The following is a 16326-nucleotide window of genomic DNA, read 5'->3' as shown; positions in this document are numbered from 1 at the left end:
TTATGAAAAGACTGTAGTCATCGGAACATCACATTAAACGTTATTATCATTTACTGGGAATAAATAAAATAAAATGAATACAGTATTTAAAAAAAAACTTATAAGTTATTAATAAGCCAAAACAGAACAGGATATAAATAAATCAGAAACTAAAGAATACCGCGTACCGTGTATACGTTTATAAATATAAAAATAGCCTTATAAATAATTGTAACAATTCTTCATTCTGTAACATAAAAATCGGGTTAATCCCACTACAAATATACGCACAGGGTAATATTCAACTAATTAACGCTATATCTGGGATTCCGTTTCACAGTTACATTATTCCAGTGGTATTCTGACCCCACTCAAAATCCACATCAGTAAGAAATCTATTTCAAAATGTCCATTACCCACGAAGGTAAGAGATGTACACCACCAAGTATTTCCGATGTATTGGTAATCACAAACAATGTCTGTCACCGAAACGCATCCCAATACGTTATTCAAACTTATTTTTATCAAATTTAGATCCGTTGTTATTGATTGGCAATTTGTAGGGATGGATACCTGGACTTCATCCAGCTTCTGTCACGTAGGAGAATGTAAATACCTGTAGAATTCAAGTTTCGACCTTATATTGTTCTATTCTCTTAAGTTGGCTTTTTTGGCGTATAGGTTGATGATTTTATGCTAATAATTACTGGGAGGCAAAGAAGAGGAACAAAACACACACACACACACACACAAATTCTACATTATAAAAGTTAACTTATTGTTTTGATAGTTAACACTTAACCAAGCAAATGTCCAATGTGAGTGTGTGTGTTTTTTTCAATAATAATTACCAAAATATACAAATAATATGAAATTGATTGAGAACATCTGTATAATTCATAATTTAGGTAAAATTATGTTTAAATAGCAGAAGCGGAGGTAACTATTTTTGGAGTACCTTTGAAACGTCTTTTGGCATCCGCTTGATAATGTTTTACAATTGTAACAAGTATTTAAACACGTAAATGCATGGCTTTACATTATTTTAAACATCATGCAAAATAATAGGAAAACATTGTTTGTACGATGAAATTATAAGATATTGTTAAGGAGTAAAAATTAAATGACATAAAAACATTTTTCTAAATTTAAATGTTTATTTCTCATAATGAATTCGACAGTAATAGTTAAATTCCTTACATTATAAAAAAATTATGTTTTTACTTATGTTATTGGAACAAATTATATATTTGAAAACATTTCAATAATACAATTAAAATATTAAAAACAACTTATATTGTATACATATTTCCCAAATATATTGGAAAAGTCTGAAAAAAATAAATTTTTAAGCAGTAGCAATCAGAAATTAAACAAATATTTTCTGCTATACAAACTTATTATATTATCCGTCATAGTACGCTTCTAATGTACTATTTGGTTTTTTATATATTGTTTTAGCCTGTAGATAAATAAAAATACTGGAGTCAAAACTGTGATCATTAACACATAACAAAACAATGTGGTCATTAAAATTCATGAAATAGGTTTTTTAAATAACATATGCTATATTAAAAACATTCAGTGTTCGTATTGATACTAAATTCTTTTAACAGACAGAAATATTCGATAATAAGCTATGAAGACAACTTTTAAAACCTATTTAGATTTAAAATTTCTTGATATGTGTTGCAAATGTATTGTATAGACAACGCAACAATTATAAATGAAAGATCACCTCCTATAAGATCACCACCAAGGACGCCTTCTAGAAGATCACCACCAAGGACGCCTCCTAGAAGATCACCACCAAGGACACCTCCTAGAAGATCACCACCAAGGACGCCTCCTAGAAGACCTTCGTCTCCAAGGATGCCTTCTAGAAGATCACCACCAAGGACGCCTTCTAGAAGATCACCGCCAAGGACACCTCCTGTAAGATCACCACCACCGATGACAGGTGCACTATCTTGGGGGGCTGGAAGACTCCGACATTTACCCTGTAGAACATTTTTATTAAATAATAAATAAAAACTTACATTTTTATTCTTTTTAAGATGCATTGTTGTTTACATGGTGTAACATAAATGTTAATTGATAATTTATTACCCTTTGATGTGTATATAATAAGGGAGGACTTGCAATGGATGAGTTTGAGGTCATGTAGAAATATATTGTATTGAGGTGCAACTATTAGAAATCTGACAATTTATATGAAGTAAATAAGTACTATTGTATAAATTCTAGTGTACCGTCGCCGCTTCGCCCATACAAGTTCAAATTAGGCAATCTATGACTTGATTTCTTGATAGTACAATACTAATGGATTCTGGTCTATTTTATAAACAGATTTTGTAGATTTGTTTGTCTGTGAACTACAATGAAATATATAACCAACAGTTTGAAAAACAAATAAAACTTTGTTTTTTCAGATACTCAGAACACAATTATATCTTCATAAAATTTGTATTTTTTGGGGAACACGCCAAAATATGTTAAAGTAAGTAACATTACAATAATTATTATCTTCCATCATCACTATTAAATCGTCTATTATATCCTCATTTTATATAACATGATTATTTGTCCCGTATGCAATTTTTGTACCAGGAGCTAAAATTCTTAGACTACTTGAAGAACTACCTGTATAACGTGCAAATTTCCATGGGAGAAACAGTCATAATTTCAATGAATTCAAATTTTTTTATTCATTGGCCTTAATTTTTTTCCACATTGTAAAACGAGCCTCAATAGGATATTGCAACATAAAAAACTTGGAAGAAATCATATTTTATAATTTTAAGTGAGTTTACTACGTATGGAATGTATAATGTATTCCAACGTGTATATTTTACAAATAATATTTTTTCAAAATATGTTATTTATAGTTTGTGTTGTTATTTAACGAAAGTAAATAAATAATTCGATAGAATGGAGAACTGTATTGGTTCTTGGAATTCTGGTTCCAATTCTTGATTTTAATGCATACGATTTTAATACTATGGTTTACTGATTTGTTTTTTACCACATTTAAAACTTATGCTCTATACATTTATGAAGGTGCTTAATATACGATCAAACACTCCAATAAATGAAAAACTTTTATTTTGTGAGGCCTTTCGTGCTCAAAGAACACATCGTCAGACCCACATACATTTCAGTTATGTGGGTCTGACGATGTGTCCTTTGAGCACGAAAGGCCTCACAAAATAAAAGTTTTTCATTTATTGGAGTGTTTGATCATATATTAAGCATTTAGTTTCCAATAAGAAGAAGCTGGTAAAATGAATTTATGAAGAAGTTTATTGATATAGTTAGTTGGCAATTTATATTTTATTAACTATTAAAACAATGCAATATTACGCAAGTCTTTTTACCTAAAATTGTTATTTGAATTTTTAAAAACTACTTTCTTTACACAAGAGTTTGTATTCAAGACATATTTATTATAGAACGGCCTCACACGCAGTTTTCAAAATCTAAAACCCTGCTATTAATTAGTAAAACCTCATATGATGTAATATTATTGAGTCCTATTTTTCGTATTTTATAGGTATATATCAGTTACATTAAATTTTAGGAAACATGGTTTAGAGGGACAGAGCTTAACCTGACTCCTAAATCATGTTTTGTACGTGGAGGAGCAATTCTGCGTTCAAATTAATTATATTTCCGTCGTCATAGCTGAGTCTGCATTGATACATTAAACAATAAAATACTAAGACATAGTCACGGAAATGAACTTCAGTCAAAGAGCGTTTAATTCTAGCCCTTGCCACGTGCTTCTGGTTTAAGATATTTTCAGCAGAGCTTGTCCTGCTGTCTCGACGAAGAAAGAATGGATGCATGCTTAGGACTGAAAAGCCTAGTTCAGTTAATAGGTGTCTACTTCCGGCTGTTTAGACTCACTTACGGTGCCACAGATGTTTTAGTCGGTGTTTTACTGTCCCTACTAAACAAAATACCTACGAATGTAACTCATCTAAGTTCACCTCACCTCATAGAGCTATCTAAGTTGCCTGTACCAGTGTCAGATTTGAGACGATCCACTAAAATTAAGGTGAAACAAAGCTTAACTGAATATTCACAACAAAATATATAAACAAAATAACAATATATATTAATAAAATATATAAATTTCGGCTTTATAGACTTTCTTTTTGAAATTCCGCTTACATATCACCTACAGGATTGTACGCAAACTAGTCTGTGTACCTGCCAAGCTATAGAACAGGTTAGTCATTTTAAGTATTTAGGAATCACTATTGATGAAAAAATTGAATTGGGGAAAACATATTCAGGAGCTGAACAGCAAAATACGATCTACAGTAAGAACATTCTACTTTTTAAAACAATTCTGTGATAAATTCTTATTGCGAAACATCTACTATTCTTTAGTCCAGTCAAGACTTCAGTACGGAATAATCTGTTGGGTAGGTGCGTACAGAAGTCTAATAGATAATCTTAGAGTATCACAAAATCATATAGTGCGTATAATGCTAGGAAAAAAACTCAGAGATAGCTCGTTCCCCCTATTCCAACATATTAGAACTCTACCCATTCAACATTTATATGTGTACAAAGTGCTGAAACTGTTTTATAGAAGAAGTGGCAATGAAGGTACAACTTTCCTTGTATATGGAACAAGAAACGTAAATAAAAGAATTTTTAAAGTACCAAAAGTAAAAAAGGAAATATTTAGACTATGCTTTCAGTACGTAGGTCCAAAATTCTTTAATAAATTACCTATTAATATTAGATCAATAGATAAATTAAACCTTTTCAGTAATAGTGTATTTGACTGGCTAATTGAGATAGATGATGTTAGATTTTTTAATAGAGTCATTAGCTAAGGTTAAAAGTTACTGTTTATTTTATATAAAAATTAATTTGGTTTCATGTACCAAATTGTATATAGATGGTTATTGCATATAATGTATAATGTACTGTGTGTTATTGAATGCATGTACATGCATTTTTGTAATAGTGAATGTGCCTAAATAGCGCATTGATTTTTTCTTTGACAGAAGTTATTTATATGTTTATAATGTTGATTTGTTTTTAATGTACTATGTTTGCTGCTATGTTTTTAATTTGTTTTGTTTACTTTTAATTCGAATTGTATAAAGAGGATACTAATTGTTATGTTGTTTTTACTGTTAATATTAGATAATTTTTATTCTGACATTATATGGATAAGTAATTAGTAGTTATTTTTATATTGGTTATATTTTTTGTATTCTTATTTTTAGTTCATTTGTAGTTTCAGGCACCTCGGAGAGTGGCCAGCATGTAATTTAATGCAAACTGAACTCTAAAAGTAATATTAAGTTTATTTTATTTTGTTAATCCTAATCACGCTACTGGACATGTGATTAGGCTATTCCTAAGATTTTATTTTTGTACTGTTTTTTGTAATTTTTTGAAGGAATAAATCATTATTCTCATTATTCTCATTCTCTTTCTCTTATTCTCATTCCCACTAAATTTATACTTCCCATCACATGCATATATAATTCAAATAAGACTCTAAAAAGCCTTAATTTTCACCGTTGGAGCGGTAGTAGAGTTTTACATAAAATTTCACATCCAATTTCAACCCTCTATATAACCTCATTTAAAGTCGTTTATACTTCAGAAACTGGGAAGAAAGGCTTCGCTAAATACTAAAAAGTGCACGATAAAAGGCGACCAGCGTTGCCTACAATTAGACTTACAAGATGGGAATAATAATCCCGTCGCAATTAATATTTTCTACTGTCATAAATTTGTTTTAGTTTATGACCGTAGACCTATTTAATCTTGCATAGGTTTCAACATTAATATGTATTCTACTATCCACTATTAGGCTACAATTAATTAGGGATAAGCCGATACCGAAAAATATGTAAATCAGTATCATGGGCCTATACCGAAATATGTATTCTTGAATTTTCATTCTGAATTCAGTGCCGAAGTGTTTTATATTTATCTAAAGTTATATGTTAAATTCTAAAATAAAGTTATCACTATTTTACCATGTAAAATGTAACCCATTTATTCTCTGAGTTATAGATAATATATAACTTTTTGTACCACAATTCCCATGTACATTTAGCAACAACACCGATACAGTCCTCTATTTTGAATTCTAAAAAAACAGAAGGATTTGTCACAATAACATATATCTGATAATAAAATCTGTGTATTTGACGGAATTAAACTTTTTAATTACAAATATGAATATTTAACTTCCTTATTACGGGCATTTTACTGGTCTTGATATTGTACAGAAATTCATTATACATTCGATAACACGAAGTTATACTAACTATTTATAACTAAATTTACTATTTGAGAGCGAATTTTTCTACCTTTTAAATTATACTCACTTAGTAATACTTCAAGCTATGTGTATTTGATTAGTATAACAACTCAGAAACTTTAAGAAATAATAGGAGTTATAATTAAGTATGTAAAGTATGTATTATATAAATTTATAATCAAATAAATTTCATTTTTCTCATATGATAAGAGATGTATTACATTTTTACAAAAAAGGACTGTGACCGAAAACAGCTGAATAATATGCGTCTGATAATATGGCATCTGCCTGGAAAACGGGTTTCTCATAATGACTCTTCTTCTACATGGTGTTTTTAATTCATAATATTACATAAACGGATACTTAACGTAATAAAATATCGTTACTTTTCAAATGTTCATTAAGCATTTTTATTAAATTTATTTATTATCTTTTAAAGAACTACTTTACAACTGTACATAACTTTACACATATTTGTATTGCATTCCTGTGGAGCGAAAAGAACTTAGAACTGAGAGTAGTTGATACCTTAATACCGCTATATATCGCGGTATTCAACTATGGAATATCAGAATCAACCAATTACCAATCAGATTACCAATTTATTGTTACTAAATTTAGAGGGCAATGTTATGGATCCTGAACTCATAAACAAAAATCCTGTTTATTATGTCTGTAGGGTACGTAAGATAAGCTTGTGTACCATATTTAATGTCTCGACGTTTTATAGTGTCTGATTAGCAATGATCATAAGCTTATCTTTGGTACAATTTGTTTTGTATAATGCGTCTAAAATATATTGTCAGAGAATTATCATAGAATAGTGAAATGAACGGAATTGAAACAAAATCAAAGATTTTTAACAGTTTATACTACTTTTATGATTTCTAAAGTGGATGTTGTGTCCAAATCTGTAGGTATGAGAATTCATTCTTGATGTCTTCTAATGTTAAAATACGTAGTGTTCTTCATAATTTGAATATATTTAATAATAAAAAAATTTTGATATACATCATAATTATCATTTTAATATCTAAATGGCAGCAACACAGTGAAATGTAAGAATTTAGATGTTGCACAGCAATGAATATAATTTATGGGTAATTTTATTTTCAAATGCAGTTTGTAAAAACTGAACCTTTTTATTTGGGTAAGTATTCGTATGTTACAGGACAGCTTTCATGAATTTATCTCCTTATAATCTAAGCCTAAATTTTTAAAAATAAAACTTATCAAATTGTACATTTTTCTCAGGCACAAGACACATACTATACACGTTTTCTCGGCCTTTTAAAAACAGATAAAATTTCTTTTTCAGTTTCCTTTATTTTTCCAGTAGCATTCTATTACAACCAGTTTGGAGTACGCCATACGCCATATGTCGCGTAAAGGATTGATAAAGGTTGTGATCAACATTTCAAGCCGTTCATTTCATTCTAAAAATATCCCGTGGACAGACAGATAATCACCAAGGAACAGTTTTTACACCCCAGCCCCACAATAATGCAGATACAAAAGAGGTTTTGCCAGTCTACTGAGTAATAGGCTTCAATGCTATGGATGTGGCCATGCATCATTATGAAACTCATTTTTTCTATGTTGGAAAAAAAAATACTATGCAAAATTTACAGTTTAAAGATGAAATTATGTGAATAATTAGGCTATGCATACATATCTCATGGAAGGACATGCACAAGTACTAAATTATATATTTTCTATACGCTAGTTTTACCGACTAACCGAAACTGCTGAAGAAGCAAAAAACCTTGTCAGGTTAAAATTAACATAATATTAAATTTTATTATAAAATATGTGTAGTTGATAAAATATCCCAATGTATATTTTGGTATAGTTGTATATTAATCCATATCGACTTTATATCAGTATGAATTTTACTTAACACAAGGAAAAGAGTACGCCACATGACGTGTCACGCAGCATGGCTCGCTGACATTGTATGTAAAATTTCAAAACCATATATAATTTTATTTTTGACATATCTTGAAGACAGAAGAAGGTATGTTTGTTAGGCTTTAATGCTCAATCGAGTCTCAAGTATGGACATGCATCTTCATAATACTTATTCTTTTCTATGCAGAAATAAAGTTTCATCAAGTATTCAAAGTCAAAGAAGAAATATTGTGATTTTTTTAAATATTGCTCCGTGAATTTCATATACGAGCTAATTTTCATACTCATTGTTTAAAAACGTTTTCGAAACATCAGTCATCAAGTAGAAAGACGGCCTAGAGAGCGGCAGAGAGATTAACCTTACCAATCTACAACTACAACACGTACAACTTTAGTACCTTAGCTCATAAAGTAATATAGTTTATTAAAATTGTTAAAGCATACCTGGCTGACAAGTAGCATCACGACGATCAGTAAAACTGCGAACTTCAACAAAGGGTTCATGTTGCTAGAGATGAGGGGTGTGCCGGTGTAACTTTGTCAGCGAAGTCTAACGCAGTTGGTTCAGCTTAAATAGTGATCACACGATTGTAAAACCTAGTCAAGGTAAGCTCACCACGTGAAACGGTTTTGCTACACAATCTGACACACAAGATAACTGAGTTTACTTATGGTTTAACCATGTTCTCTAAGTGACCTTAGGGTTCGCATTCACCACATGAAGCTATGAATTTTATAATAAACATAAAATATTGAACTAATTTGTCCATATACTTTAATAAAATCTGTCTTTATTAGGGTTAAAATATCCAGGTGGGTCACGCGTTTCAGTTATATCGGAATTAATAACACTTTCAATTATGTAATTTCACAGGAAAGCTGCTTTATACCTGGTTCACAATCACTCAATATTGCTAAAAGTTTTGCCACTCACACATCAAACTATTTTAATGTTTAAAATTAATTACTTTTAATTTTGAGAAATATTTATAGAATGAATTATTGGTGTGTTATTGGTCTTTTATGGAATAAACGAAAATTTTAATCATGCAATAGGTAATACTCTTATTTGTTATAAAGATTAGGAACATTTAATTTAGTATTTTAAGTATTGCATGCAATCTCAGTGAAGACTTTTGTGATGTGAAGTACTTCTACGTTGTGAGCGAGGCACGATTTAAGATTTGTAGGTGTTGGGAATTAGTATACGATAAAGAAATCATTTTGCAGGTCATATACTCGTATATCCAAAAGAGCCCCCAATATAGTTAGTTAGAGATGTCATTACAAATCGAAACAGAAAAATTTTAATTCGACGTAGGATTACTGAGTTAGGTAGCAAACCACTGCTTTATTACCTGTATTTGTCGGGTTTTCTATCTATATATATAAAAATGAAACTGTTCGTGTGTAACAGCATCACTCACAAACGGCTGGACGGATTCGCCTAATTTTTTTTTAATTTGTTCGTCTTGATCTGTAGAAGGTTATAGGATACTTTTTATCCCTTTCCCGATTCAGGATTCCGCCCCACTGGTTACAGAAATACCCGTAAGAAATGCATTGCAGCAAACATATGTTATTAAGTGAAAGAGTCTTTTCAAATTTTTAATCAGCTGTTCTTTGTAAACATATATAATGCGACAAAAAATTGTTGTTATTTTTGACAGTAACTAAGTAAACATAAATATTTTTGACGTTTCTATATAAACAAACATTTTTTGACATTTACAACGTGTCACAAATGTAAAATTTTTGATAAACGTGATTTGATATCTTTTTTACAATTTCCAAGAACAGTGTTATTTTCCATCAGTAAAAGGTTTAAAAAAAATAGGCAAGTATTTTTGTTTTCTCATGTAAAATATTCTTTGAAGAATGTTTTTCTCAACATTTTTTTTTACAGAATTCCTTTGAGCAGTTTTTTGACGAATTTTATTGGAAAATAACATAATGCCGCCAAGAAAAAAAAGTGCTTTAAGCCGTCACAGCGCACGTGCGATAGCAACAAAACGAATTCGTAATAATCAAAGCAACGACCAGCGCGCAAAGGTAAACGAATTGAATCGAATACGAACATCAGCATCAAGAATGATGCTGTCGCAAGAAGAAAGAGAAACATCAAATTTGAATGATAGATTGAGAATGCAAAGTAATCGAGCGGTTGCAAACAGATCAGGCGATGCACGACTTCAACATGACATGTATAAACAAGCTTTTAATTACGATCCTTCAGCAGACTACAATCAACACCCAAAAATGAATATCGGTCACATGAATGTAACTTGCCCACATTGCCATGCACGGAAATTTCCAAACGAGGCACTAGGAATGTGTTGCAGCAACGGGAAGGTGTATCTGCTACCACTTCAAGAACCTCCTGAGCCACTTTTGTCTTTAACATCCGGAACAACTCCCGACTCTAAACGTTTTCTACAGGATATACGAAAGTACAACTCTTGCTTTCAGATGACATCTTTTGGGGCAACCAAAGTAGTGACACATACAATACCCGTTACTTTTTTGGGAAGGCGAAGATGGATACAATTTCAACATTTATCAGATTGATGCAGTGACACATGCCGCTACAAATAAAAAGGTTTCAGCAATGAATTACTACGCTTATCGTATAATGGTGAGAGAGGGGCATAATCATCTGTTACGTTGCGGACGACTGTTTCAACAATTCTTGGTGGACATGTATGCAAAAATTGAAAGTGAACGTTTATCATTTCTGCGATGGAATCAGAAAAGACTACGTGCAGAAGAATATATTCACCTTAGGGACGCAATATCGAGAGATGCAAATGCAGAAAGATATTGGAAAAATCGTCATTTTACCTTCGTCATTTACCGGCAGTCCTAGACATATGCATGAATATACACAAGATGCTATGACGTATGTCAGAAGTTACGGTCGCCCGGATTTATTTATAACTTTCACGTGCAATCCAAAATGGGTTGAAATTGAGTCCCTTCTGCTTCCTGGACAGACTGCGGGAGACAGACATGATCTGACAGCAAGAGTTTTTAAACAAAAACTAACAAAACTGATGGATGCAATAGTCAAATTGAGAATATACGGGGAAGTTAGATGCTTCATGTATACTATTGAATGGCAAAAAAGAGGTTTACCACATGCACACATTCTCATTTGGTTGAAAGAAAAAATTCATCCGGACCACATAGACAAGATTATATCAGCCGAAATACCAGACAAAGAAGAAGATCCTCTTTTATTTAACATAATCACTTCAAGCATGATTCACGGTCCTTGCGGAAATTTAAATCCTACATCCTCCTGCATGAAAGATCGACAGTGCACGAAAAGATATCCACGCTCTTTTTTGCTCGTAACTCAAACTGGACAAGATGGCTATCCACAGTATAAAAGAAGAAAACCAGAAGACGGAGGACATGTAGCAGTAGGCAAGATCAAACAAAGAGAAGTGCAAATTGACAACCGTTGGGTGGTACCATACACTCCCTTGCTTTCAAAAACCTTCCAGGCACATATAAACGTAGAATACTGCAACTCTGTCAAATCGATCAAATACATATGCAAATATATAAACAAAGGCAGCGATATGGCAATGTTTGGAGTCAGTAACGACAATGATGAAATAAGTTTATATCAGATGGGACGATACATTTCAAGTAATGAGGCAGTTTGGAGAATTCTGAGTTTTCCAATACACGATCGCCATCCCACAGTTGTCCACCTCGCAGTGGATCTGGAAAACGGCCAAAGAATTACGTTTACACCCCAGAATGCGGCTCAATTGGCAGCCGATCCGCCACATACTACCTTGACTGCCTTCTTCAAATTATGCACCGAAGACCCGTTCGCAAAGACACTGTTATATCCAGAAGTTCCACAATACTATACGTGGAACATATCGAAAAAACAATTTTATCAAAGGAAACAAGGTGTTAAAGTACCTGGAACAACGATAAGAAGAAGTGATGCTCTAGGCCGAGTATACACAGTACATCCTAACAACGCCGAATGTTTTTACTTGCGAATGCTTTTGCATGTTGTAAAAGGGCCGACATCTTTCGAACATATACGCACTGTTGAAGGTGAGGTTTGTTCCACATATCGACAAGGTGCCAGAAATTGGGACTTCTAGAAGATGATCAACATTGGGATACGGCATTGTCCGAAGCAGCTGCAATATCTATGCCCTGTCAGATGCGTCTTCTATTCTCAATTATTTTAACAACCTGTGCTCCATCCGATCCAATGGCTTTGTGGGAAAAACATCGCGATTCTCTTAGCGAAGATTATTTATTGCAACTGCGTAGAACTGCGAACAACTTCGATTTGCAAATGTCAGATATTCTTTACAACAAAGCGTTAATAAATATCGAAGATACATGTCTGTCCATCGTCAACAAACCTCTTCAGGAATTAGGACTCCTTTCACCACCAAGAGACGACATTGACATAGTGGATACTGATGTTGTACGCGAGACCAACTACAATCGAGATGAACTACATAGATTTGTAGAGACTAACGTACCTCTTTTGGTAGGACAGCAAAGAAACGTCATATAACATAATTATGGATCGAATTTCAACTCAAAAGGGAGGTATATTCTTTCTCGATGCTCCAGGGGGAACAGGAAAAACGTTCCTCATTAACCTCATACTTGCACAAGTGCGAAAGAATGGCGATATCGCACTTGCTGTTGCGTCCTCTGGAATAGCCGCAACTCTTTTGGCAGGAGGAAGAACTGCGCATTCAGCGCTAAAATTACCGTTGGATTTTTGTGCAACTGATACGCCAATTTGCAACATCAAGAAAAATTCTGGACAAGCCACTGTTCTAAAAACATGCAAGGTTATCATTTGGGACGAATGCACGATGGCAAAACAAAAAAGCTCTTGAGGCTTTGGATAGGACTCTGCAAGATCTGAGGGTCAAGAAGCAACAATGGGAGGAGCACTCTTGCTACTAGCTGGAGACTTTCGTTAAACTCTTCCTGTTATTCCAAGAGGAACTCCAGCAGATGAACTTAATGCGTGTCTCAAGTTATCATATTTATGGAGGCGAGTTCAGATATTGACGCTCACAACAAACATGCGTGTTCGCCTGCAAAGTGATGCGGCCTCACAAGAATTTTCGGAACGGCTTTTGCAAATTGGAAATGGAACCTTCATGAATTCGCCAGGCAATTACTCCATAACATTTCCAGAGGACTTCTGCAATTTGGCTGAATCAATCAATGATGTTTGTTAACAGTGTTTTACAAGACATTGCCACTAATTACAAAAATCACGGATGGCTTAGAGAAAGAGCGATTCTAGCACCACGAAACGATCAAGTAACTAATCTAAACATATCTATTCAAGACAAGCTACCGGGAGCTGTGACGACGTACAAGTCCATCGACACCGTCATTGATCCAGAACAAGCTGTACACTACCCTGTGGAGTTTTTAAACTCACTTGAACCATCAGGAATGCCGTCACATCAATTACTCTTGAAAGTAGGATCACCGATAATGATGTTGAGAAACTTACGACCACCAAAATTGTGCAACGGCACTCGACTAACCGTCAAAAATTTACATCCAAATATCATTGAAGCAACGATTTTGTCGGGAACATCTGCCGGGGAAGATGTCTTCATCCCTCGCATCCCCTTAATTCCATCCGACTTGCCATTTGAATTTAAGAGACTTCAGTTCCCCGTTCGACTTGCGTTCGCAATGACGATTAATAAGGCACAAGGACAATCACTTAACGTCGCAGGAATCCATCTGGAACCCTCATGTTTCTCGCACGGTCAATTATACGTCGCTTGCTCAAGAGTCGGAAACCCGAAGAACCTTTATATTTATGCTCCAAATAATACAACTAATAACGTTGTTTACCAAAACGCATTAAAATAAACAAAAAACTTTTATAATAGATTTTATGATATGCTACGATGTATTAGTAGAGCAATAAATTAATTGGAAAAACGTATAATAAAATTAGTATTTCTTTTCGATGCTTGATTGATGTAGCCCTCTCTACTGCCACGCGAGCGGAGCCGCGGGTTTAGGCTAGTAACTTTATATATATATATATATATATTGTTATTGAAAAACCTGACATATAATAAAGGATTGGGTTAGTAAAATTAATACTACCTAACTCATTAATCCTCGGTTCGAATTTAAATGTTCGTGTTTCGCCTTGGAATGACATCTCTGACTGTCTTGGGGACCAATTGTAATCCACCTTGAAGCAACAGGACAGAATAGGTTGTGCAGATAACATTTTTATAGTCATAAGTTACCTTCATGGTTTTTTCATGTTTACGTTAGAACTCCAAGTGAGTATCCTCTTCAAGACTTTGAAGTATGACATGGAAACAAGAAGATCAAAATGTTTTACATTTATTTAATTTTCTAGCATGACCATAACTTAATTCAGGGATGTCAGGAAACATTCCACTGTTAGCGTTCCGGTTGACGTCTAAGTTTCAGGTAATTTAGACTCCATTGTGGATAAAAGATAACGGAATGAATACAGAGTTATTGATTTATAAAATCAACAACTGCATTCGGTTATTGCCATTTGTTAACTAAATACAACTTTCCATCGTATCGCCGAATATTTCAAGAATTCACTTGTGGAAATAGTGTTTCGACGTGAATCACATAGCTTGAGAGTAAAATTCCTTTTCCGCACTGCTCGTTATGTATACTGATAAAGAGCCAGAGCCCATTGCGATTACAAAAGTTGTAGTTAATCCCGAGAAACACTACTAAAAAATAATGCAAAATGTAAAATGTTTTTGTTTCAGTTGTTAAAAATGCACATAAACGTGTTTTCTAAAAGTAAATTAAGTTATCAGCAGTACCCCTGGATGCACTCCACAACCACAAGTTGCTTTATTTTTTAATAAGTGATATGTTGTTTTCAGTTGTCCATAGGAAATAGACCATTGATTGCATTTAACCTTTTAGTTAATGTTACCTTAGAAATAATATCCTGAAGTTTGTGAAGAGAGTTTTGCTGCACCCTGTATACTCGCACATTTAAGTTGCATTCCGACGAAAAAATAACTATCCTAGATATAGATTCAAATAAATTTTCAATCTAACAACCATTTTTTTTTAAGATATTAGCTAACTTCAAAATAAATTATCAAGTTAATCCCTCATAACAGATTGTTTACACTGAACTCATATTTATTTTTCAAATTCATTTGAAATTCAATAGCGTGTTCATATTTTAAATTTGATAGCGATCAATTTATATATTCATAAATAAGTTCAATGAACACAACCTTGAAAAGGTTTAAAGCTGCCTCAGTGTAAAATGAACTATATGGTACTATAAACTTGATAGTGTATGTTTTGCAAGTAAAAACAGGTTATTTAACAGTCGGGTTATGTAACAAACTGGTATTGTAAAACAGGAAAAATAAACACTCAACAATAAAACTGTTTAGGATTTTTCATTTTCTTTGGTCATATTAATACTGATTTTTAATCAGCTACGTTCATGGCTTAAATTCAATTATATAAGTAATATAATTAAAATGTTATATACTTTCATGTGTGTATTATTTCGTCTAATACTTTGAAGCATATCACGAATGAGACATTTTGGAGTGTAAAGAAATAAAAAAAATTCTAGAATTGGGATAATAGTAATATGTGACAAAGATACGAAAGATAAAATTGGTCGTTTACAGTCTAAAGCTTGATAAATAAGTTTATAACTAAGAAACCTCTATGTTTTTCATGTGAAAGGATGCCTGTAAATATACTGGATGTTTTATTATTTTGGAAGCTTATTAAATCTACCTATAGGTCTAACGTATGAAATACGATTATAATATTATATCTTTTATAATTATAATTGTGCAGAAAATTGTGATACCATTGGGTTGGCAACGCTTTCCGCAAAAAAAAATATTTTATGATACGTGTAATAACGCAACATGATTTTCAAAACTTATACCGTGTATGTGCAATTTATTTACTTGCCAAAACTTAACACACTCTAAATTTTGAGAAATAAATATGAGGCATAAAACTTACGCAGAGAAAATGCTCGTTTACCTTGTCAGAATTGGATCCGGAAAATTGTCGATTCACGCTAAAAGGTCCAATTAGTTTGAATT

At 32.8% G+C, this 16326-nt stretch overlaps 2 protein-coding genes across 2 annotated transcripts; one reads left to right on the top strand and one right to left on the bottom strand.

Annotated features, from left to right (window-relative positions):
* Nucleotides 1-1523: 1523 nt before the first annotated feature.
* Nucleotides 1524-8773, bottom strand: LOC124374468 (acanthoscurrin-2-like). Its single transcript, XM_046832676.1, has 2 exons — nt 8639-8773; nt 1524-1979 (listed from the first exon to the last, which is right to left on the bottom strand). Exons 1-2 carry the CDS (start codon nt 8696-8698, stop codon nt 1632-1634), a joined length of 408 nt encoding a protein of 135 aa, XP_046688632.1. The 5' UTR covers nt 8699-8773; the 3' UTR covers nt 1524-1631.
* Nucleotides 8774-10995: 2222 nt separating this feature from the next.
* LOC124374469 lies at nt 10996-13690 on the top strand (the record flags this gene model as incomplete). Its single annotated transcript, XM_046832677.1, has 2 exons — nt 10996-12277; nt 13554-13690. Coding segments are annotated over exons 1-2 (1419 nt in total), but the record flags the coding sequence as incomplete, so codon positions are not given.
* Between the last annotated feature and the right edge of the window lie 2636 nt (nt 13691-16326).

This window comes from Homalodisca vitripennis, unplaced genomic scaffold, assembly GCF_021130785.1.
Source record: "Homalodisca vitripennis isolate AUS2020 unplaced genomic scaffold, UT_GWSS_2.1 ScUCBcl_8640;HRSCAF=16828, whole genome shotgun sequence".
Lineage (NCBI taxonomy): Eukaryota > Metazoa > Arthropoda > Insecta > Hemiptera > Cicadellidae > Homalodisca > Homalodisca vitripennis.
This window is presented reverse-complemented; position numbering and strand designations above follow the sequence as displayed.